At 37.9% G+C, this 23,539-nt stretch overlaps 1 protein-coding gene across 4 annotated transcripts in view; it reads right to left on the bottom strand.

Annotated features, from left to right (window-relative positions):
• Positions 1–23,539, bottom strand: part of TNRC6C (trinucleotide repeat containing adaptor 6C) — a 148,341-nt gene that overhangs the window by 4,677 nt on the left and 120,125 nt on the right. For 3 of the 4 annotated variants that reach the window (XM_070937513.1, XM_070937515.1, XM_070937516.1), the window contains 10 exons: positions 23,316–23,462; positions 22,287–22,406; positions 19,125–19,208; positions 17,504–17,735; positions 15,805–15,972; positions 12,775–12,966; positions 12,174–12,317; positions 6,868–6,966; positions 3,148–3,342; positions 1,726–1,796 (listed from right to left, as the gene is read on the bottom strand). In XM_070937513.1, the coding sequence (XP_070793614.1) occupies positions 1,726–1,796; positions 3,148–3,342; positions 6,868–6,966; positions 12,174–12,317; positions 12,775–12,966; positions 15,805–15,972; positions 17,504–17,735; positions 19,125–19,208; positions 22,287–22,406; positions 23,316–23,462 (1,452 nt within the window). The remainder of the gene's footprint in view (positions 1–1,725; positions 1,797–3,147; positions 3,343–6,867; positions 6,967–12,173; positions 12,318–12,774; positions 12,967–15,804; positions 15,973–17,503; positions 17,736–19,124; positions 19,209–22,286; positions 22,407–23,315; positions 23,463–23,539) is intronic. The other variant, XM_070937514.1, reaches the window with a different exon arrangement.

Below are 23,539 nucleotides of genomic sequence, written 5' to 3'. Positions count from 1 at the left end.
GAAACCTGTCAACAATTTCAAGCTTCCTTTTGTTGCAAAAGTTATTGAGAAGGTGGTAGGGTTCCAGTTGCAGAGGAACTGGAACTGGAAGAAATTTGATTATCTGGGCTTTTTCAGCTGAGTGTCAGGCTAGAGTACTATATTGAGAACACATCGTTTGTTTTTGTCAATGATGTGTGGACAACCAAGATTGTGTGACCTTCCTGATCCTCCTTGATCTCTCAACTGTGTTCAGAACCATTGATCATGGTATTGTTCTGGACCATGTCTGGGAGCTGAGTGTAGGAAGCGAGTATTACAGCAGTTGTCCTTTCCCTAGAACCAGCTCTGGTTATTGTTGTTGGGAGGGAAGAATTGAAGCCAGAAGGTGCTACACTGTTGGGACCTGCAGGGCTCAACTCTCTTTCTTCTATTCTTTTACAGATGCATGAAGCAACTGTGAGAGGTTATCTATTGACATGGGGCCAGGTAGCATCAGTTCACTGATGATACTTATTTCTCTATTGAGACACTGGGCTGAGTATAAAGTGTAATCTAAGTACTGACCCATTCCCTTGATGCTATTAGGATCTACGTGGAGAAGAACATACTTAGTTTCCACCTCCACAAGGCAGAGTGACTGTGAGTTCAGAGGTCTGTCGAGTCTGAGAATATTTTTGATTCTAGACTGAATTGAGCTCCCTATTTTTAATTTGTTCATAATTTGAAGGTCTTCCTAAATTAATTATTCTTGTTCGATGAGAAAAATGGCAGCTGTGGCCAACAGGACCTTTGCACAATCCATCTTGTTCATAAATTTCTACTGGAAAGTACTCTCATGGGGCTGCCCTTGAATACCACCCAAAAGCTACAATTTAAAAATGCCGCTGCTGAAGTATTTATTGCTATTCTTCCTGTTGCCTGTGAAACACTTTGAGAACTGCAATGATTAATAGTGATCTGGACTTAATTCAAGGTGCTGGTTGTTATCTTTAAAGGCCTACAAATGATTTAGGATCTAGTTATCTTGAACCAATCTAAGATGATCTGCTAATCCAGTAAGGTTAGGGACAGAGGGCTTGCTCAAATATCCTACTCTTAAAGAGAATGTAATCATTAGGGAACATGAAACTGGGCCTTCACTATTGCTGCCTTTCTCCTATAGAGTAGCATCTTCCCTGTAATCGCAATAATCCCAGCCCTCCATCAAACCTTCAATGAGTGAAGTGCAGACGGCCCCAATGCAACTGGTGCTTATGGCATTCTAACATTTAATAAATAAATAAAAATGTCAAGTAGGTCAGTCCTACAACTTGCTGTTTTAGAAATAAAATGCTTAAAATAGAAAGCTCCAAGAGTTAACAAAATTACATAAGACACATCAAGAACAGAAGGGCCTAAGACAGAGGTGTCAAACTCAAAGTCCAGGGGGCTGGATCCGGCCTGTGGGGTGCTTAGATCTGGCCCAGGGGGCCACCCTGGAAACATTGAAGGACTGGCCCGCAGTGCTTCAGCTAGTGAAAATGAAGCTACTACAGAGCACTCAGGCCACCACAAGTGCCCCAGACACAAGTGACATTGAACTGGCTACACCCCCCTGGCCACGCCCCCCCCCCCCCAAGGTCAAACACAACCCTGATGTGGCTCTCAATGAAATTGAGTTTGATATCCCTGGTCTAAGTGTTTACAAGTACAATGCTGAGTACTTTTATGACTCTTCCTCTAATTTATTGTAAATTCATTTACCTGGGGAGTGAGGTTACGGAGAACTAGCCAGCTACTTGTTCTTCCTGAGCTGTCAGTACTCCAGGCTGAGCCTACAACCCAACAAAGAAAACATTAGGGAAAGCCCAACCTAACAATTGAAAAAGAAGAGCAGAAGATACAGGACACAAACCTGATGAATACAATTTCTACAAGAACTTCTAACAGGAAATGTATTTGGATCAGAAGATTTAGCAAATGTCTGCTAGCCCTCCTCTCCTCCCTTCATGTCTAATTCCTCATTGAGGAATTTTGCTTGTCATAAATAGAACCAATGCATAATTTAGATTTCCCCAATATGATACTTTACAAATATGTTGGATCAAACTCACAGACTTTCCAACCAGAAATTCTGGGGATTGTGAACCAGTACATCTGAAGGATAGCCATGAGATAGATAGATAGATAGTTAGATAGTTAGATAGATAGATAGATAGATAGATAGATCTATATATATATAGTATATTCAGATATACTGGTTCACGTCTTACCAGATGAAAGCCACAATAAAATTACTACATTTCAATATAGACTTGTTGACATTTCTATAGTGTTTTCTAAGCCACACATTATATATCTATATCATCTATATCTATCTATGAAAGGTAGTGTAAGTGTAATACATAGACATGTCTGTATAGGTTTGTAAAATAAATTAAATAATTCAGACTCTAAACAAAGGGCAGATGCATCGGAGTCGGAGTCGGAACATTTATCTTCCGACTCCACAGCCCTGGACTGACATTGACAATATTGCATTGTCAGTCTTCAGAGCAGGGGTCTCCAACCTTGACAACTTTAAGGTTTGTGAACTTCAACTCCCAGAATTCCTCAGCCAGGAATTCCTTAGAGGTGGACCAGACTTGGAAATCAAAGTAAAGAACATTAAAGTTACTTTTATTATAGGGTTACAGTAAAAAAAAAATCTTGCATGACTGAAAGCACTTCCCCCCTCCCTGCTTTTCTCTGTACAAGAACTAGGGAGGATTAATTCTGAAATGCTTTCTGAAACTACCCTTCTGCTTTGAATTTAAATTTATCTGATTCTTGCCTTGGTTGTGGCCCTTTCTCCTGTTCCTCAAGGATATTTTCACAACCTATTACATACACTAATTTTTAGGCCAGGATTTTCCACATAAAAAGTCTAAACACAAAGTAAATATATATTGTATTTATTTAGCTAAGAAAGAGTTGGACTGATCCAAATTCTAATCTATCCTTAGCCAGGAGGTTCATTGACTGTCTTTAGATTGGTTACCCTTTTCAACCCTAACAGGGTTGATTTTGTGGAGGAAAACTAGATGGGAAAGCCTTATGTATGTTGCCTCAAACTCTTAAAGGAAAGCAGATATAATCTATGCAGTTAAGTCAAAAGAAAAAGAAGAAAAAAGAACTCAGGAATACCAGAGGAGTAAGAGCTGGTCCAACCCAATGGGCTGGCACCCCAGGTAGACGATGGCTTGGTGTTCGTTAAGCCTGGAGGTGGCCTTGTAGGAGCTGTAGTGTTCCTGGGAACCTTCCAGAGTTCATGTGACAAAGAGGCTTGTGTGTGAGAAATTGGACCAGAAGACCATGTTGATTTGATGTCTGACAATTTACCTGTAATAGAGAAATGCAATTCAGAATGTCAGCATGTGGAGTTTATGGACAATCTGGGTTCCCCAGGTTTCTGCTGTCTGTATATAAACATAGTGAATTTCAAGCAAACAGTGGTTCATACATTGCTTATCTTTGTTAATTTTGTTGTTAATTCTTTTTTTCAATTTTCTGCTATGTAAATCTCATTAATCCATCAAAGATTCTCAAAATGGTCTCTATAAGGCTTAAAAATATGAAATTCATCTGGCATCATAACTTCAGAATAAATCCAAACATTTACCAGTCTCAAGCATATAATATCATTTTACTCTCCCAGTCCCAAACAGAAAAGGAAAGAAACTGCTCATTTTCACGAAGCACATAGAAGCTACTTTGTGATCCACAAAGATCTTTGGGAAAGGGTATGTAACTTTCAGTTAACAACAGTGTATGCTTCACAGAGACAACAATTGGCTTGATTCCTTTGGCTACTAAAGCGCAGAAGCCCAGCAAAAACAAAGTATATTCTACAAACCTAATTCCTGAATTACAGGAATAAAACAGAAAGAGAATTCCTCTCTGTATTAAAAGAGAATGGGAAAGTGAGGCTGAAGGATAATATGCAAGAGGAAGATAGATGAGGAAGATTCATCATTTATTATTTTCATTAATCCACTTAGCTATCACAGGGAATGAAGAAGAAAGAGGGGTGTCTCTCAAAACTTTCACCAGGTAGTCCTTATGACAATGATTTATTCCTGTAATCATATATTTCTGAGTAGTTTTTATCATCATTATCTCTAACTTGAATTTCAATACCAAATATAGTGAAGCATCTGAAAGATGATTAAGGCAACCAAGTAACACATTAAAACAGCAATCATATGAATAAACCATACTTAGATGTCAATTAATACAAATATAGAGTAACAGATCATCACTGAAATATTTCCCAAAGTCTATAAAGGTGGTTGATACACATCCTAAAACTGCAATCTTAAATACATTTTCTAATAGATTATATCTACTAAACTCTGCTACAAGTATTGAGTTTCAATCAAAAGAACCCTCCCATTCTATGCCACCATCTAAGCATGGCTTCTCCTACTATTTTTCTCAGTTCTTAACCTTTTATGAAATATAAAGCTGTAGCTTATATGAACTAGGTTGCTGCCAAGTTATCGATTTCTCCATTTCCAGAAAGATTGATTATTTGCACAAAACCAAAAATTCTGAAAAATTAACTTCAGGATCTGAACCAAGTTTCACCCAAAAGAGAAAAACAGCCCTGCCAAAGGAAAATGCATCCTAGGTAAAATAAACGTCAACTATTTCTTTATTTTAAAACCTTTTGAATTGAAGATTCAAAAGAACTTTCAGATTTTATTTTTTAACTGCCAATTTTAATTACATCTTAATTTCTTAAAAAATTACTTTAACTGGAATTAAAGATTATGATGAGTCTGTGGAAGAATGTCTATGGAGAGTCTCAATCATCCAGGGCATGGTTGTCCCAAAGGTGCTTTTTCCAAAAGGCAACTGGACTTTGGTTGGTTTTGAAAAAACCTTTTGGAAAAAGCACCTTTGGGATAGTCTGTGAAAGGGGTTACAAAGAGTTTGAATCAGTGAGGGTAACAACTATAAAGGCGCATGTGGTGGAGAGAAAGAAATAGATTTATATGTTGCTGGCTACACGGAGGTTTCCACATTTTTTTCCAGGTTACGATGAAATCTAAACCTTTGAGGTAGTTCAGTCTACAAACTATAATAAAACAATATTATGATAACAGGTTGCAATTTTGAAGGATTGATGAGATGTTAATTACCTTATTTTTAGTGAATCAGTTGAAAAAGGCATGCAGGTAGTCCTTGACTTACAACCACAATAGGGACCAGAAAATTCATTATTGTAGTGTGGTTGTTAAATGAAGCATCATGTAATCACATTTTATAGCCTTTTTCTGCCACAGTTGTTAAGCAAATAACCATAGTTGTTAAGTGAGATATCACATGGCTGTGATTTGCAATCTTCCCTGAGACCTTCCCCATTAACTTTGCTTATTGGAAGCCAGCTGGAAAGGTGATTGTGTGACATAGGACAATGCAATAATCACTGTAAATGTGTGACAATTGTCAAGCACCCAAATCATGGTTGCATGATCGTCGAAACACTGAAACAGTTGTAAATCACTTTTATCAGCACTATTGTAAATTGAGGACTACTTGTAGTACAGAATTATACTACTGGCAGTATTTTGGATGGCTCCCAGAAATTATGTATAATTCTAGTTCTAATTCTTTAATTCTTCCTATTCTTTAATTCTGGGTCCAATCCTGGAAATTGGGGAAAACCTAAATTGACAAATTAGCTATAACTAGCAAAGGTCCCACTGAAAGATGACAAATGCACAAGTGCACAAATACAGCAAAATTCTTAAGAGCTAAGTGCTGAGGAAGAAAGTAGTCAGCATATTTATGAATGTTGGGTCCAATATTATCTGCTATACAATACACACTGTGATAGAAAAGGCAGATCCATTCTTCCCGTTGAGTGAATAAAGCACACACCATTTATGCATGTGGTTTTTTTTCATTTGCTTTTTCTAACACCATCAGTGCATACCAGTGACTGCATGATGAGGATCACAGCTGGCATTTTTGCCTTAAATTATGCAAAACAACAAGCAGATGATGAACAAGATTGTCTGTTATTCTCATTTTACACAAAAGATATACATTATGATCCCACATCGTATATGTTGCTTTATATTGTGGTTTCCACAATGTAGGTGAGTCACATTTTTCTTACTGTTAGGTACATGATGCTTCTTTTAAATATATTTTTAATCTTTATATGCCATCTAGAGTTTCTTGGTGACTGAGGTGGCTAAAAATAAGTGAACAAAGAAAATGTGATACAAAGCATGAACAAAAGCACTGTGTCAGAATTTAGAGATTGACAAAAGCGCACATAATAAAGTGTGCTGCTACTTTCAAGTATCCTTCTCCTGTGTCCTCCTTGAGTCCCTGAATTCCTACTTGCACTAATGGTCTAAGAATAAAATAGCTGCCAGCACCTTGAAAACGTGAGGACAGGTGAGCACAGAAGGTGCGGATATTCATCCTTACCCAAATTGATTATGACCATCTTGATTATTACTACGCTCTTCAAGACAAGACACGGTTGAGAAAGCGAGGGAGAGAGGGCGCAGAAGAGCAACAGGCACTGCGTCTCTTTGGATCAAGTCATTCTCCCAAAATAAAATGCTCAATGTCAGATAGGTGGTGTTCTTTGCTGCATAACGTCTGCTGGTAATTGTGTGTATGCTAGGTATATGAAGAAAATGTTTATGTCCCAAAATTAATTTAACAGAAATTAGCATTATATTGAATGCTGCTAAATTCTTAGGACAGTCATTTGAACAAAGGAGCCCAGGATGCAAAAGAAGTACACTTCTTGTACCGTTGTTGTTACTGCAAAGAACAGAGGCCGTGTGAAAACCTCCTATCCCAGGGGCCTCTTAGGAGAAAGGCCATTGGTCATACCTGCAATGCTGCTGAAAGAGCTACTGTAGCCGGAGGCACTAAGTGGCCAGGCACTCGATGAAGGCAGCGTGGCATTCTGAGATGATGTTGGGGATGACCCTGCAGAACCAGCAAAGAAGCAACTAAGAAAGATGGGCAGAATGGTGTCTACGATAGCATATGCAATTCTCACACCATCACATGCAAACAAAACCATGCAAGGGAAGATGCTAGCCCAGCCCTGCCTTTGACGCCTAGCTGTGAAATGTTATAGAAAGCATGGTTCAATGTACGGTAAAGAACAACACGGTGAGAAAGATGACGGTGTTCATCCAGCAATATATATATATATATATATCCCTTAACTCTGTGTCATATTCAACATAATGATATTCACTGCCATTGTATTCACAATTTACGAATTGCATGTGAAAAATATGAAAATGCAGCCATGTTAATTATGATGAGTCTGCCCTGCATTTTATGGTAGGTATTTTTAGAAGAAAAGGCACATCTCTGCCCCATTTGCCTTTAAAATTCCCTGCCATGGCCACCATTGACAATCTTGTCCCCTTGACATTCCTGCAATGTTGCTGAAATGTGTATTCTAGTAAGCCTTGCTACAACAATGGTGACACTCAATATTATACCACAACACAGGATAAATTTATGATTGTTGCATTATGCAAGGAGACACTGAAAACCAAATGTCAAATTCTATGCAACAGATTTGTTGAAAACCATCCACCTTTAAGATGATCACACTACTACAAACCATCTGGAATTCTATATCTGTTGCAGTGCTTGTTTCAGAAAGTGATACAAATTGTTTCCCAATGCATATATGTGCCTTGGCAGAAAATGCAAACATGATTCTTATACCCATGTCTTCTGCCTAACCTGTGCACTTCAAGAAATAAACTTTAGTATAAAGTTTTTCCAAACAATCCAAATTAATAATGCACAATTGACTATTGTTATTTTACCAACAAAAACATCTATTCTAATAAGTCAAGAATGAAAATCACTCCCACATTTTAAGTAGTTTGCAAATCACAAACTAAAGTCAAAGATCAATGCTAAAATGACTGTGTCTGTCTTAGGGATATGAAGAAATCCTCTGTTTGAGATTCACGGTTTGCTTATGAAATATTATTCTAAAATCTGTGATTGTATATTAGCTGCAAGTATGTTCCATTTTGAACTCCTCAAACTTTGAATATATATGAAGTGTTTGTTATATGTATTCTAATTATTTTTAATGACTTTTAACTTTAACACTTGATGTCTTGAATATTCTGTTGAATGGAAAGTTAGAGTATAAATTAATAAATACATTTTCCACAGAAAACAGATGGTATGATATTCTGTGGAAGCAGCGTCTATAAGCACAGGATGCTATTACAATTCAGTAGAAACTTGTTTTATTCCCACTCCCCACTGCATAGACCATGATGGAACATCCATGCCACCTTGTCTATACTGTACCTAATTCTAAGCATAAGTAACTTGTACTAAATTTCATAAAGAAAGTGAGCTACAGATAGATTTAAAGATGCTCCATTCTCCCTTATTTATCATGCTGCCTAGGAGAAAGTTGTCTTTTGCATACCAGTGCCATAAATGGATAGTATTCAAACTATATAACAATCAGAAAATAAAAAAGTGAAAACCTAAACTTCATTCCAATTATAATATAATTAAATTTACACAATTACATCCAGATTTTAGGTATATAATGATGTACTTACAGCTGGAATTAAGAAAAGATATAAATGTGTATTTTGAGTCTTTATTTCACCTTAATATAGTAAATATACAAAACCTGCTTGGAAATCTAGTCCAGAATAACCCTGACACTTCACTGTGCAACTGTTCTGGATCAGGAAGTAAGGGCCGAAGAGGGCTTTTATTCCGTTTCATTGGGAGTAAAAGTAATTGTGCAGATGGGACCATACAAATACCCTCTTTAGTTCTTCGATATCAACAAAGGAAGGCAAAAAAGGAGGAACCCCTCCCCCAAACTGTACTCTAAAAATCTTGAGTGTAGTCCTTTAATGGGTCACGTGCATTTAAGAATCTATAAAGGAAATTATCAACCTACTAAAAGGATCTCTGTGATAGTGAATCTAGCTTTCCACATTTTTGCTTAGAAAAAATTTGGCTCTATGAAAAACTAACAGAAACAGTAACAGAACTAGCTGTTTTCCTTTGCTAAAGGTTTTGGAAATAGGATGCTTTCAAACACTATGCATGTATACTACACATTGTACATATTTTTGTGTATCAGAAAAGGACATTGAAGATGAAGCTACTTCATCTTACCTCAGTATGCAATTAGTCCTGTTATTATATGCTTATTAAATAATAGAACCTAAATTAATGTTCCCCAATATTGATAGACCACTGGTCTATTTGACGTAATTTTGTTGATACTGGCTGGCAATGGTTTTTCATGACTTAATCTTGTCTTCTGAATCCAAATGTGAGAAAAAACTAGGGGTTGACAAAGTTTCTGTAATGTGTCAGTCAAATATTCCCTATACAAGACTCTGATTTTGCTTCAAATTAAAAAAAAACTCTTTTCTCTTGCAAAATTAATAAGAAAAGGTGAAATATTAAATATTCAATTTCATTGTACACATGTTGTGCATTCACAATAAAGGTTTGATTTGATTTGAGGTAAAGGATTTCAATGGTCAAGGAAGATGTTCTTGATTCTTTTTTTAAAAAAATAAAGTAATAAAATACAATAAGTTTCATAAAAGACTAGAGTGAAATAGAAGGCAAGATACAAATCCAGAATAGAAATGAGAAAGTTTAATAGGTACCTCCCATATCTTCTTCCTAATAAAAATATCACCCTAGCTATTATAATTTTTTTTTGTGTGTGTTCCATGAGGAAAATACGTAAGAGCAAGGCTGTCAACTCCCAGCCCATGGGCCGGATGTGTCATGTGCTGGCCACGCCCACACCCACACCCGGTTTAGTGAATGGGAAAAAAGTCCCGATACGTCATGTGATGCCGCCGTGATCACATGAGTTTGACACCCTGCATAAGAGCTATTCTTCGCAGTACAAGTAGCAGTAGCAAGTGGAGACAAAAGTGAAAACAGTGAAAAGAAAAAAGAGAAAATATTAATAGAGTTAATCTAAAGCCCCACAATTAGCATTCTAACATTCCACTCAGCAAACCATTACACAGTTTAAAAAGTTGCAACAGAAACTCTGACTGTGGATGTCTTTCTGATCTATTTGCAAATTTGAACCCCAGTGACTTTAATTCAACAGACCCGAAACAGCCCAACGCAACTTGGCAATGGTTCCATCATAGATCTCTGAATTCAGGGAGAGAAAGAATAAAACTAATGTATAGATATGCTTTTATGCTCACTTTCACATTGAGCAGATCGATCAAGTGTGTAACTTTTTCAGATCAAAGGGCAACTTGCCTTTGAAGATATGCGAAGGTCCTCTAAGGACAAATTGGTTGAGAATAACATTTAATATATTTTCCTTGGAAAATATTTATTTCTGTTTTTTAGCACATTAAAAGTTATGCTCCTGGGCATCTCTAAAAGGTCTTGGGAACTGTTTAAAAGGTTTGTGAAAATGTATATACTTTTTTCACTCTACTTCTGACGTTCACCTAAAATGTTGGGAAAGTGCTGAAAAACCATACATTTTTCAAATTCCCTCAATCAGCCAAAAGGTAGGCAGAAAAATACAATTAGACACTCTGCAGGAAGTGTCAGAAGCAAGGAAAAGAAAAGTATCACAGGACATAAAAAAAGGAAAAGCACCAGATATTTACAAATACATGCACAGGAATTATTCTTCAAGAATCTCAAATCTAAGTTCCTTGTATCATGTCCACAAAATTCACATGTAATTCATAAAACCAACATGTAAATTTCAAGCTTATCTTCCTTAAAGTGTTGAGCAGGCTAAAGACTTAAAAATTTAACTTCAACAGAGAATTCTTTCTGGTGGCATTCTATCTCACAAATACGCTATGTTTTTTAACTATAAAGTAAGGCTAGAACTTCTGATGCCTGCAAGCCACCAGTGCATATGGATTTTACGAGTAATCCCGCTCCTCAGTCACTCTGAAATATAGCAACCTATTTTATGCCAAAAAGGGAGAATGAATAATTCATGTTACAACACAATAGCACTTTTAGAAGTATTACAAATTTAAATTAGGCAGCAAAGTTCTCTCCAAATAAAGCAGCTAGCCCTAGTTTGGTTTTCTCCTTATCCCTTGCTCTCTGACGATATCACTGATATCAGCCTCCCTCCCCCCCCAGCAGTCTTATGTTCAAAACAGGAAAGGGAACAGTATTTATTTTCTCTTCCAGAGTAGAGGAAAATGATCCATTCCTTTGCATGAAGATTTTCTGAACATTTTCTGAACAAAAAAAAGAAATGCTTCTCTTTTCAGGTCATTGTAGGTATCTTACATTGTTCTACAGGATTTGGACATATAGAATGGCTTAATAGCCTCATAGTTGAAAAAGATCAAATAAGAAAGTGAAAATCTCATTAAAAAGAACTGTTACATTTTATATTGCTTTTATAATTCTGGGATCAGAATGATATTTTCTCTCAATATTATCTTGATTATTGACGTAACAAGGTAATTGCAGAATATTAGCTTAGATCTGAAAATATGATTCTATGCTATACCATACAGGAACCATAGTGAGAGATAAATCTTCACTAAGTCCCAAGGAAAACGTATTAATTTTCTTATAGGCTGAAAGCTCCAGAGAGGAATCAAACCCCCCTTTCCATTGAACCCCTTATATTTAAAAGAGACAAGGTATCAGGTATTTCAAGTCAGGTATTTCAATTTATAGCTGTACAAGACTGAATATCAAACTAGACATGGCAAGAAGCAACAACATTTTTTTTCCAATTTCTTCTTTTCAGATAAAAATTAAAAAGTAATTTAGCATTATGTGGGTATGAAGTTAAGCAGACAAGATAGGGCTTAAGACCTATAAATGAGTATATCTTTTCTTAAGACAGAGATAGCCAGGAAGAATTTTTAGTGTACAACCTACCCCTGCCAAAAAACAAAACTAAATAAAACAAAACAAAACAAACACCCCAAAACCAGTTACAGAAGAAGGGACTCTAATCACAATATATCTCTGATTTAGTCGTCAAAGCTGTTTTGAGATTTTACCAATTAAATATGCACACTGCTGTATAACTTGGTAATTCTGAGCATGAATATAGTCTGTCATATACTCTAAAAACCACATATGTTAAAAGAGAAACAAAAAAATGCAATAAGGATAAATGATTGAGACAATACCTCCACTTTTGAGTAAGTAGCGATTGACATCCTGTATAGTGGTGTTAATTGTAGGACCTGTAGGAACACTTCCAGGGGTAACATCAGGATCATTTTCAGGGTCAATATTTTGTAATCCTTTCCATGGTACTCCAGGATGAAATTCTGCTTGGCAAAACAAGATGAAATCAACATTTTACTTCTCAAGAGTCACAGAAAATAGAGATTTACGGAGAGCCTCATCTATGGAAGTTTTGGTGGGTGGATTTTGCTGTAAATTTCAGAACTAATACAGAATAGAACAACTGTTTATTGTTAGACCACTGGGATGCCTGACATTCTGTCTGCTTTGTCCAACAACAGTATGAGTTAAATAAAGTGTTTAGATAAAGCCTCAAAAGAACATTTATTCATTTCATTCAGTGGAAAAATAACGAGGAAGTGGAACATAAAAAGTAAACCAGTGCATTTCGAATGCTAGGTAAGGAAATGCATATCTTTGGTCTGAAAAAAACAAAGTACATACTACATTGGGTTCTCAACAACAATGCATTTGAGGACAAAGAACAACTTTGTTAAGTTACTTCTAGACAATATTTCTACAATATTTATTGAAGATTACCTGGTGGCCAATTGATACTGGAGCCATTGGAGATTTTATCACTATCAGATTTGGCACGTGACCAGCTATGAGGAACAGCTACAGGAGGACTGGCTGGTGATTCACTATTTTGAATAAGATCATACCGGCCATAAGAATCATCAATGGAGGACTTTCCTGGAGGACCAATACTCAGACCTCCAGGGATAGCACCTGGAAATGGAAGAAGTACAGGCAAGAGACCATAAGCTTATTAACAATATTAAATGTTGGTGGTGTTTCCTATTGCATCTCACTATCAAAAACAAATGAAACTACATTTCAGTCACAAAAGGCAATATGATTCTGTGCATTAATGGAAGGATAGAAGATTAAATTAGGAAAGGTCAGAAGATTACTACAAAAGATTCATCCTGTTAATGGATGAATCCTACACTTTTGTAGGATACAAAAAGGACAATGGGACTTTGCTAACAACTCAATCTGTAAATAACACTTATATTTCTTTTAAAGAGTACAGTAATAACTGAGCTTCAGAAATGTGATTTTGCAACAAAACAAGCAACCAAATAGACATTTCAATGCTTAGGTTGAAATATAATGATTGTGAATATCATGCATTATTTTAAGTATAGTTATAGACAGTGGTGGGATTCTGCCGGTTCTAGACAGTTCGGCCGAACTGTTTGTTAAATTGCTGGCTCACCCCGCCCCTTGCCAATAAATAGGGGAGGCGGGGCGAGGGGTGGGCAAAAGAGTAATTTAACAAACGGTTTGGTGTTTTTTTATAATTTATTGGCCTCGCAACACACCAAACCATTTGTTAAATTGCTGGCTCGCCTGCTCCTCGCCCTCCCCCACCCACACGGCGCCCGCCTACCCTAGCCCATCTAGTCTCTGGGGGAGATGCACAACTTTTTTTTGCCCTGGAACACTGGCTGCCCAGGCTGCAGCTGAAGCTCTGCATCGTAATGGGCTCCAGGAGGAGGAGGGGCGCCGTCTGCCCCATTGTGAAGCTCAGTAAGAGCAACAAGAGCCGGCTGCAGGTGCAGCCGGGTGAACGCGTGCACAGTGGGGTGCAGGCTTAAGGTGCTGCCTCCAAGCCTAGGGGCGACCTGATGGTGCAGTAGTAGAGATGGAGAGGAAGAGAGATGAAGAAGAGAAGGGGGGGGGGAGAAAGAGAGATGAAGGAGAGAAGGGGGGAAAAGAGAGATGAAGGAGAGAAAGGGGGAGAAAGAGAGATGAAGGAGAGAAAGGGGGGAGAAAGAGATGAAGGAGAGAAAGGGGGGAGAAAGAGAGATGGAGAGAAAGGGGGAAGAAAGAGAGATGAAGGAGAGAAAGGGGGAGGGAGAAAGAAAGAGATGAGAGAGATGAAAGAGACACAGAGAGATACCTGTTTAAAAGAAAATACTGGGAGCCACAAAACTTGGGTGGGAGTAAGTGATATGGAGTTGGCAATGCCCACCCAGGTTTAAGGTTGTGTTTAAGTGTTTACATGTGTTTAAGGTTGAGTGTTTAAAATTGCAGACCCCTGACCTACCCCATCCAATCGCTTCACCCTGTAGCCAGCCCTATAGGCCTGCGCCTGCCTCCCACCTGGGCAGCAGCGGCCTATCTACTCTGGTTGTATCACCTTGCCCTGCAGCCGGCCCAAATGCCCGCCTCGGAGTGCCTCCGACTGCTCCAGCAGATCATTTTTATTTAATTAATTTAATTAAGAATGCTGCAATGGGCATAAACGATGATCAGTCAAAAGAGGATCTGTCAGAAATCACTTTTTTCAGCCCTCTGGGTAGTCCCTATGTGCATATGGACTACTCAGAGGGCTGAAAAAGTTATTTTTGACCAGTCCTCGCACTTTTGACCAGTCCTTGAACTTACGAATGTCCTCACATTTTATGTTTTGCGCCCTATCTTGTCACCGTGGTGAAGAGAAGTAGTGGTGAAATGACTGACATGGTTGTTAAGAATGTCGCAACAGGCATAAATGTGAGGATGGTCATAAGTGTAAGGACCGGTCAAAAGTGTGAGGACCAGTCAGAAATGACTTTTTTCAGCCCTCTGAGTAGTCCCTATGTGCATATGGACTACTCAGAGGGCTGAAAAAGTTATTTTTGACCAGTCCTCGCACTTTTGACCAGTCCTTGAACTTACGAGTGTCCTCACATTTTACGCTTTGCGCCCTACCTTGTCACCGTGGTGAAGAGAAGTAGTGGTGAAATGAGTGACACGGTTGTTAAGAATGCCGCAACGGGCATAAATGTGAGAATTGTCATAAATGCAAGGACCGGTCATAAGTGTGAGGACCAGTCAGAAATGACTTTTTTTAGCCCTCTGAGTAGTCCCTTTGCACATAGCCACGCCCCCGGACACATGACCAGCTAGCCACACCCACCCAGTCACATGACCAGCTAGCCACACCTACCCAGTCACATGACCACCAAGCCACACCCCCAACTAAGCCACGCCCACAGAACCAGTTGTTAAAAAAATTGAATCCCACCACTGGTTATAGATGCAGCTGTTGTAAACTGCATACAATTTATATTAATAATGGAAGCATGGTTGATAGTAATCTTCTGTTCTCTAGGATAATTTTGGAGTTGTTCATTTAAATGAAAAAAAAAAATAAACCTGTGAATATTTCAAAATATTCCTCAGAATTTCTGTGGAAATTAAATTTTCTAACAGTACTAAGCTAGGTATGATTTCAAACTCCTACTGAGTTCAATAGGCTTATTCTCAGGATAAAAATAATATCCTAAAGATTGGTTCTCTCTCTCTCTCTCTCTCTCTCTCTCTTTCTTTTCCTTCCTCTATCTATCTATCTATCTATCTATCTATCTATCTATCTATCTATCTATCTATCTATCCATCCATCCATCCATCCATCCACCCACCCACCCACCCACCCACCCACCCACCCACCATTTTAATATTCTGGTTTATTCCATTCTACTTTTAATTCTGTCAAATATTCTGTCAAAGAATATTTACAAAAAGAGTTCTATGACAAATGAGTTCTATGTATTTATAAAGTATATGCATTACCATGCTTGCTAGGGTTCTGGTCAAGTGGAGAAGCAGCACTGGAAAGATTATCCATTGAATTCGGGTGTGTCCACTGAGGAAGGCGAGACTGGGACTGAGAAGTATCCTTCACTGACAAACCACCAGGAATGTCCATACTATTTACATTCATGTTTGGGTTCAATCCAGCTAAAAGGAAGTGAATAAACTGTCAGACTTTCTTAATTCCTGGTATTTAATGGCAATTTATATTTCAGATCATAAACTAACATTATATGTCTAATAATCTCCTCTCCTCATTTGCCTATTGATAAGGCAAATGAGGAGGAGGAGGAGGAGGAGGAGGAGGAGGAGGAGGAGGAGGAGGAGGAGGAGGAGGAGGAGGAGGAGGAGGAGGAGGAGGAGGAGGAGACGAGAGGAGAAAAAAAGCACTAGGAAAAAAAATCAAATATCATTTTAGCTCACTTCATTACTTCTAAAAACTCAACATACAGATGTAAAAGGATTCTTTTCTTTTTCTGATATGGAGTCTATTTTCTACCATTCTAAAATCCTACATTTTAATACTACTGGATAAATCTTTCTGGTGTTATAGGAATAAGAGAATAATATTTCTGAAAAGATAGACCGATAAGAGGTAGAGGATATTGCACATCTTTTCCTTAATCAACTTTGTAGTTGTTAAAAAAAAAAAAGTGACAAAATGAAGAACTCCAAAGGTTAATGGCCACTTTTTAGGATTATTACAATATGTAGGATTCAATCACTTGCACAGTAGCATTAGCAAATTCTGTATCAGCTGGGCACTCCAGAGAAATATTAAGTATAATATTTCAAATGCCACTAAAAGATCCACTATATTCATCTCTTCCAAGGCACTTTAAGTTTGAAGCCGGAAAAAAAGTGTTCAAATACAGGACAACTAACAGAGGTCTTTCAGAAATAGATATATGTACTGAAAATTTGCATGGTGATATTTACCTGTAAATGTCATCATATTTTCTTTCTTCTCTATCTAAAAATGGTTGTTATATATAAGAAATACATGGGTTGGAAACCAGTAGAAAATTTATAGTTCTATATTTGTTAGATTGGGGAGTCAAAAAAATATTCTCCCAAAGAAGACAATGACACTTTTATAATGCTGCAAGAAAATGGCATGGATCTAATCCCTAGGAGATGAGCTCAACTATAGTATGTTTTTATTTTTTTTAAAGACATAATCTAGGAGGATCATGGGCGATCCACCATCCTTAGTTTCATCAGAAGAATGCAAAAGGAGCATGAAGAAGAAGAGACTAAAGGAAGACAGAATCAAAGCATGAGGAATTTTAGTTATCCATGAGCAGGCAATCGGACAACTTGTGGATATTCTGGACTGTAATTCTCATTATCTATATGATCAAAGACTGGTCGGGATCAAAATCCAGAAAAAAATTAGAGGGCACCAGGTTATCCATTCATATTTCCCAAATAGAAAGTTTTGTGCTTGCTGACACCTAATGTTGTGAATAGGAATTATCTACATTTAATCTTCTATTCACAGAGAAGGAAAAACATAGAAGCTGCATCTGATAGTGAGGAATGAGGCAAAAAGACTTGGGCAATAATGAGGAGGGAGAGGGGGGGAAGAGAGAGAGAGGGGAGGGAGGGACAGAGGGAGAGAGAATATTATTAGTAAATTATGAGCAGTAAAGTCCTTTACAAAAACCACGCTTACCAAGGGGGTAAGGAGCAAAGGTGTTCGGTGAAGACTGTTGCTCTTTGGTCTGCAGGTCAGATAGGCCAGGAGCTTGGGGATGGGGTGAAAAGTTATCCATGGCTGATTTGCCTGCAGAGGGGTGCAAAGATAGGTGTGGAGGGGGTGGCTGCTGCTTCATAAGCAGGGCCTGGGCCAGCTGGCGCTGGTGCTGCTGAATTTGCTGCTGCATGTTATTGATTGTACGTGCAACCTACAAAATAATAGTTACAATAATTTTAAAAACAGAAAACAGCCCAAAGATTATGATTTTGTGCTATGAGCCAAAGAGCTACACTAGCAATAAACTCATTGGTGAAACTTCAGATGTATCAGACATAGGTTACAGAAACTGAAATCTGCTATTAAAGGTAGTTCAACGTATGACCATTTGTTACAGAGGTACTGAATGGACTTACAATTGGTCCACAAAGTTATGGCCATTGCAGTATCCCCATAGTCACCAGATCAAAATTCACATGCTTGGTGCCTCATACATAGGGGTGCTTTAACTCCCTCCCCCCCCCCCCAAACTATGCCCTTTGGATCACCTATATTCTGTGGTCCTTGGAACCCCATCACTGTCTCCTGCTGCTGACTAAGCATGCCTGGTGTGGCCCTTCAGCTTTCTTTCCCAGGTCATGCATGACTTATTTTCTCATGGCTAACGTCTGGAGTAGATAGCATCATATGGCCATCAGTTTCACGCAAAGGGCAGGGCTAGGCTTTCCTCATCAGCAGTGGGAGGAAGAAGATGGTGAAGATCATTTGACGTGGCAGAGCGCAGGGTGGAAGGGGCCTTGAGAGTTCAGGGTAGTGCTGCTGGGCTCGCTGTAACTTCCCAGGGTGGCAACAAGGTCCCTTGTGCCACTCTGCTTCGTGGGGGCTGGGTTGGGCTTTGTACTGCAAAGGGCTTCAAGATGAAGCTTAGGGGTTCTTGTAGAAGAAATCCCTTCATGCCATGCTGTTGGGCTGGGGCTGGGCCGCATACTGTGAAGGGCTGAGATGTGCTGCATCTTATGGGTTCTTGCAGCCTCACAGCCTCATGTTGACAAGAAGCCTCTTTGTGCTGCATTGCTGGGCTTCATGCTGCATTGAAGCACAGAGGCTTTTTGCAATCCCAGAGCCTCAGTGTACCAAGAAGACATAAGCTGCAACATATTCTTTCCCTGATCTCCCTGTAGTCATACACATGGATGCACACATCCTGCCCCCTTTTTTTCCAGGCTCCCTGAGTTCCTGCTGCACTGCAGCAACCCCAAATTTGTGCATGACCTGTGGTGCCCCTCCGCGGCACCCTGCACTCCTTACCCAGGATTCTTTCTGCTTCCCACTTAATGACTTGGACGTCTAGTCAATGAAGATTGCTGGGATTGACATAGCTAAGTAATGTGGTCATGTGATTAGTGCTTCACAACCACATCACTTAATGATGGAAATTCCAGTCCCAACTGTCATCATAAAGCGAGAACTAAGTGTACAATTAATGATTTATTCTTGGATAAAAGTATGCAGCACAGAATGTTTATTTTATAAATAGTCATTGTTATATACCATACAAGATTCTTTACTGGCAGTACATCTGGAATTGAGTGAAACCTACTTGCTGCTCCTGTTGTCTGATGGGTCCGGAAACGTTACGCTGAGCCTGTAACATCTGCTGCTGGATTTGTAAACGTTGGTATGCCTGAAAGATACAAAGAAAGGAATCATATGGTCACAGAACAAGGAGACTCAATACTTACAGTGTATTAATCAGCATTTGAATAGGTTTTGTACTTTTCCATTGTGCCATTCCACTGAACGGTGCTCCAAAAATCTTGAAATTCCTAACAGCACTGAATCTGAGTAAGATTCAGAGCAAACATGGGTTGCAATCAATATCTGGCTGTTTAAAACTGAGGATAAAGTATTAAATTAGTACTTAGTAAATTATTTACTAATTCTGCACTACTATTAATCTTCTCATCGTTCCCACTACCCATCTCCTTCCACTTACGACTGTATGACAGTAATTTTGTTGCTGGTATCCTTACGACTTATATTAATATTGTTTCCTGATTGCTTATTTGTACCCTATGACTATCATTAAGTGTTGTACCTTATGATTCTTGACAAATGTATCTTTTCTTTTTATGTACACCTATTCTATTCTATTCTATTCTATTCTATTCTATTCTATTCTATTCTATTCTATTCTATTCTATTCTATTCTATTCTATTCTATTCTAAATATACAACGAGAAAAAGTATAAGTATCATCACCTGAACATGATACTTCAAAAAGTAGAAATGAGAAGTGATACACCTTTCCATTCAGTCCAGAACTACCTTCTTGCCTATTTTGCTTGCAGAATCATATTTAGAAAGAAACCCTACTTATGCAAATATTGGATTTCTAAATGTAAAATTGGCATGGATTTATAGAAGGCTACATTTTGGTGAGAAACAGAAGGGTAGAAAAATGATAAATGTTTTAAAAATAAACCGTTCTATAGATGCTTTCTAAAGATGGAAAGGCTTCTATGACTAGGTACTATACTGGAATTCAAGACAATTTGTAAGGGTCAGAAAGTTGAGGAAGGACTTCCATGTGGAGCTTGGAAGAGATCCCATGGATCTAGATTTCCATTTTGTTTGAAAAAGAGCAGCTAAACCAATAGGCTTTTGTAATTACTAGGAACAAGAACTTTATCATGGATCACCTCTGCTGATGAAATTAAGACAAATGTTTTCTCCAGTTATTAAAAAAGAATTCATAATATGTATCCATTGTATGTATAATAGCTATACCAAAGTGACTGTAAGTCTTTAATCTATCTATAACTCCATAAAGTAAATGAATGTGTGAACCATTTAAATGATGGGAAATACATGCCTGTCTTAAAGCATTTATTTTTTTTTAATAGCTCAAGAAGATCAGAATGGCAGTGGATAATTTTATTGGGTATAATGATCCCCTTTTGTCTACAGTGGCCTAATTTTGCTCAAACAGATCTAAAAATGATATTATTTTAAAACAATCATTAACCATCTTTAGATTTCAGAATACGCTTACCATTGCCTTTGATCTGACATATACTGAAGATAGCTTTCTAATTCATTAAGTCCTTTGATAAATACTTTTGGTTGTAGCCATCATCTACCTTTTTCTTTGCCTTTTTGTTACCTCCTACTGTTTGGAATTCAGAATACAGATGAATTGACTTTGGATTTGCATGGTTCCCAAGATCATTCCTCATGATCATTCCTCATGCAAAAATTGCCTAATGCAATTTTTATTCCAGTGATTCATCTCATTTCAGGAAAATCTTTCCTTCATCCTCTTTCACGATTTATTCATAAAAATCTGTTTGCCTTAAAAAAGTTTTATTAGTTAAGAAGCCACCTAAGTCCAAAGCCTGTTTCTATAAGTGATATTGTTTGGAGCCACAACCTCCCTTAGGACAATTTTTGATGCCTTGTGGGAATTATATCCTCTGTATGAATTTCTGACTGTGATGGGGAAGTCGATTATAGAGGAAAAGACAAATTGTTAAGATCTCAAGACAATTATAGGTAAAGAACCATTTTAAATTCTACTTTTAAACCAGATGGTTGTGGCATTTGCTTATTCTCTGCTCAGTCTCACTGCCAAAGCCATTTCCCCTCCCTTTTCATAAGTGCATTTTCAAAAGGCTACTGGACTTTCTTTGTTTTTTCTTGAAGATGTTTGGCTTCTCATCCAAGAAGCTTCTTCAGTTCTGACTGAATGAGTGAAGAATGGAAGGATTTATATTCCTTGCAGTCATCTGGTCATTAGCACACTTTCTGAGAGTTGCTGAGGCCACTTGGAGGTTTGGAATATAAAGCCTTCCATTTTTCACCATTCAGTTAGAACTGAAGGAGCTTCTTGGATGAGAAGTAAAACATCTTCAAGGAAAAACAAAGAAAGTCCAGTTGCTCTTTGAAAAGCACTTTTGGGATCTGGATGACTGAGAATCTCCATAGACACCTCTCTCTCTCTCTCTCTCTCCATCTTTTAGATCAAGATTATTAGAAGTAAATAATCCCTAAATCAATTCAATAGCATGGCTTAGATTCAGCTCTTGCTAAAGAATACATTAAATTCCATATTAATATTTTAACATTTGGAGTAATGTGACGTAACATAATGTATTTTCTGTGTTCTGAATCCCATCGAACCCCCCCCCCCAAAAAAAAACAAAAAAAAAAAAAGACTGATTGATCAGAGCCAGCTTGATCTAGTGGTTCAGGCACCAGACTAGAAATCAGGAGACTGTGTATTCTAGTCTTGCCTTAAGCACAAAAGCTGACTAGATAACCTTCGGCTACCTATTCTCTCTCTCTCTCTCTCTCTCTCTCTCTCTCTCTCTCTCTCTCTCTCTCTCTCTCTCTCTCTCTCTCTCTCTCTGAGTTTTTAATAAAAATAATAAAGAGGATAAAACATCTAAGCAAAATAAGGCACAATTATAGCTCCTTTGAGAAGAAATCATACGTAATTCTTAGTAATGATTAATATGTAATAGATAAAATTATAGGGATCGGATTTTGGTAAAGAGAAAGGCAATAGAAATATGGTGAGCATTCTGAGAAACACTAGCGGTACTAGTGGATGGTTTTGGTGATGCTTCTGCTTATATGACTCAGAGCAGAAAGAGCAGAAAAATCTGAAAACAATCAGCTAAATATGAGTCTAAAAATGTTCAAAACAAGATAGGAAGATAGTACCTTTATTAATTGTATTGGTTTTTTTTAAACTTACCAGCTGCAGCTGATAGAGCTGGTTCAACATCGTCATATGCTGAGGATTAATTGGCGAGGTTAATAGTGCAGGATTGAGACCAATGTTTTTTGCTGCAAACTGCAAAAGCTGTGCTTGAACCTGAGATAGAATAAAACAGTTTATAAATGCTATACTCACTCACCAGAATTCCAGCAAAATACACAAATGGCATATGATCTGACTTTCCGTGATTGTGTTTCTTTTTGATAAATATATAAAGAAACCAAGAAATGGATAGTAACTGCTTTTATCAGACAAAGTAATAGCATACTGTACTTGCTGCATATCGTAACTAGGGTTTTCTTACTTAAGATTTCTACTTAATATGTATTGAACATGGTATAGAAATAGTCACTGCTAGAAATATAACAAATCTTTGCAAAACTGAAGAAGAACTGAAGAAAAGAAGGTAGCATCCTGATTGCTTCAGGAATAATCAGTGTTAGTGGTTAATGCAACCTGGATTTCTATATTTCTCGCTACCAACAAAGAAATTCTCCCAGTTCTCATTTAATTTAAAAAAGAGTTTTAAAATTTTGATGTGATGTTTCTCCCTTATTTAGTTGTGTGCATGTCTGTCTTATCTTCAGCTGTACCATCCAGGTTTTTTAGTATGTGTGTGTGTGTGTCCTTGGTGCTCTCTGAGCTTGCTTGTTTTCTTGCAGATGTTTTATTACTCAAACTAAGTAACATCATCAGTATTAACAATGTTAGCACTGAAGATGTTCCCTAGTTTGGGTAATGAAACAAACAAATTCAGAGCACCACAGATCTCTCATGTCAACCCTGAGCTACAAATATTCTTCTTTATTTGTACCATCCTTTCTCCAATAGTCTGCAGCGCCCATTAAATCCCAAGAGAAAACATCATGAAAGATTCTCACCGGAGAATCTCTCTTTCCCCTAGAAATGATCCACCCAATTTCTTTTCCACAAATGTAGCAATGACTTTTGATCAGCCATTTGTGTCCAGCTCTGCTGCCTATAATGCTGTAGATCTCCACTAACCTGAGGGGAGAGAAACTGAGGCACTTGAGCACGAAGACTAGGCTGGGATGAGTTAAGAGGTTGCACTGGCGGTTGCTGCGGCTGTTGCATGGTCCTGGCTTGTGCTGCTCCGCTATTGCCAAACATACCTAGATTGCCACTCGGTATCTGCAGAATAACAAAATTCACAATTTTCAGAAGTACATTTTACTTGGTGGCAATTCTTTGAACTGCTCTACATGTTA

Source organism: Pituophis catenifer, unplaced genomic scaffold (genome assembly GCF_029215685.1).
Source record: "Pituophis catenifer annectens isolate HBS135680 unplaced genomic scaffold, rPitCat1.0.hap2 SCAF_2, whole genome shotgun sequence".
NCBI lineage: Eukaryota > Metazoa > Chordata > Lepidosauria > Squamata > Colubridae > Pituophis > Pituophis catenifer.
This window is presented reverse-complemented; position numbering and strand designations above follow the sequence as displayed.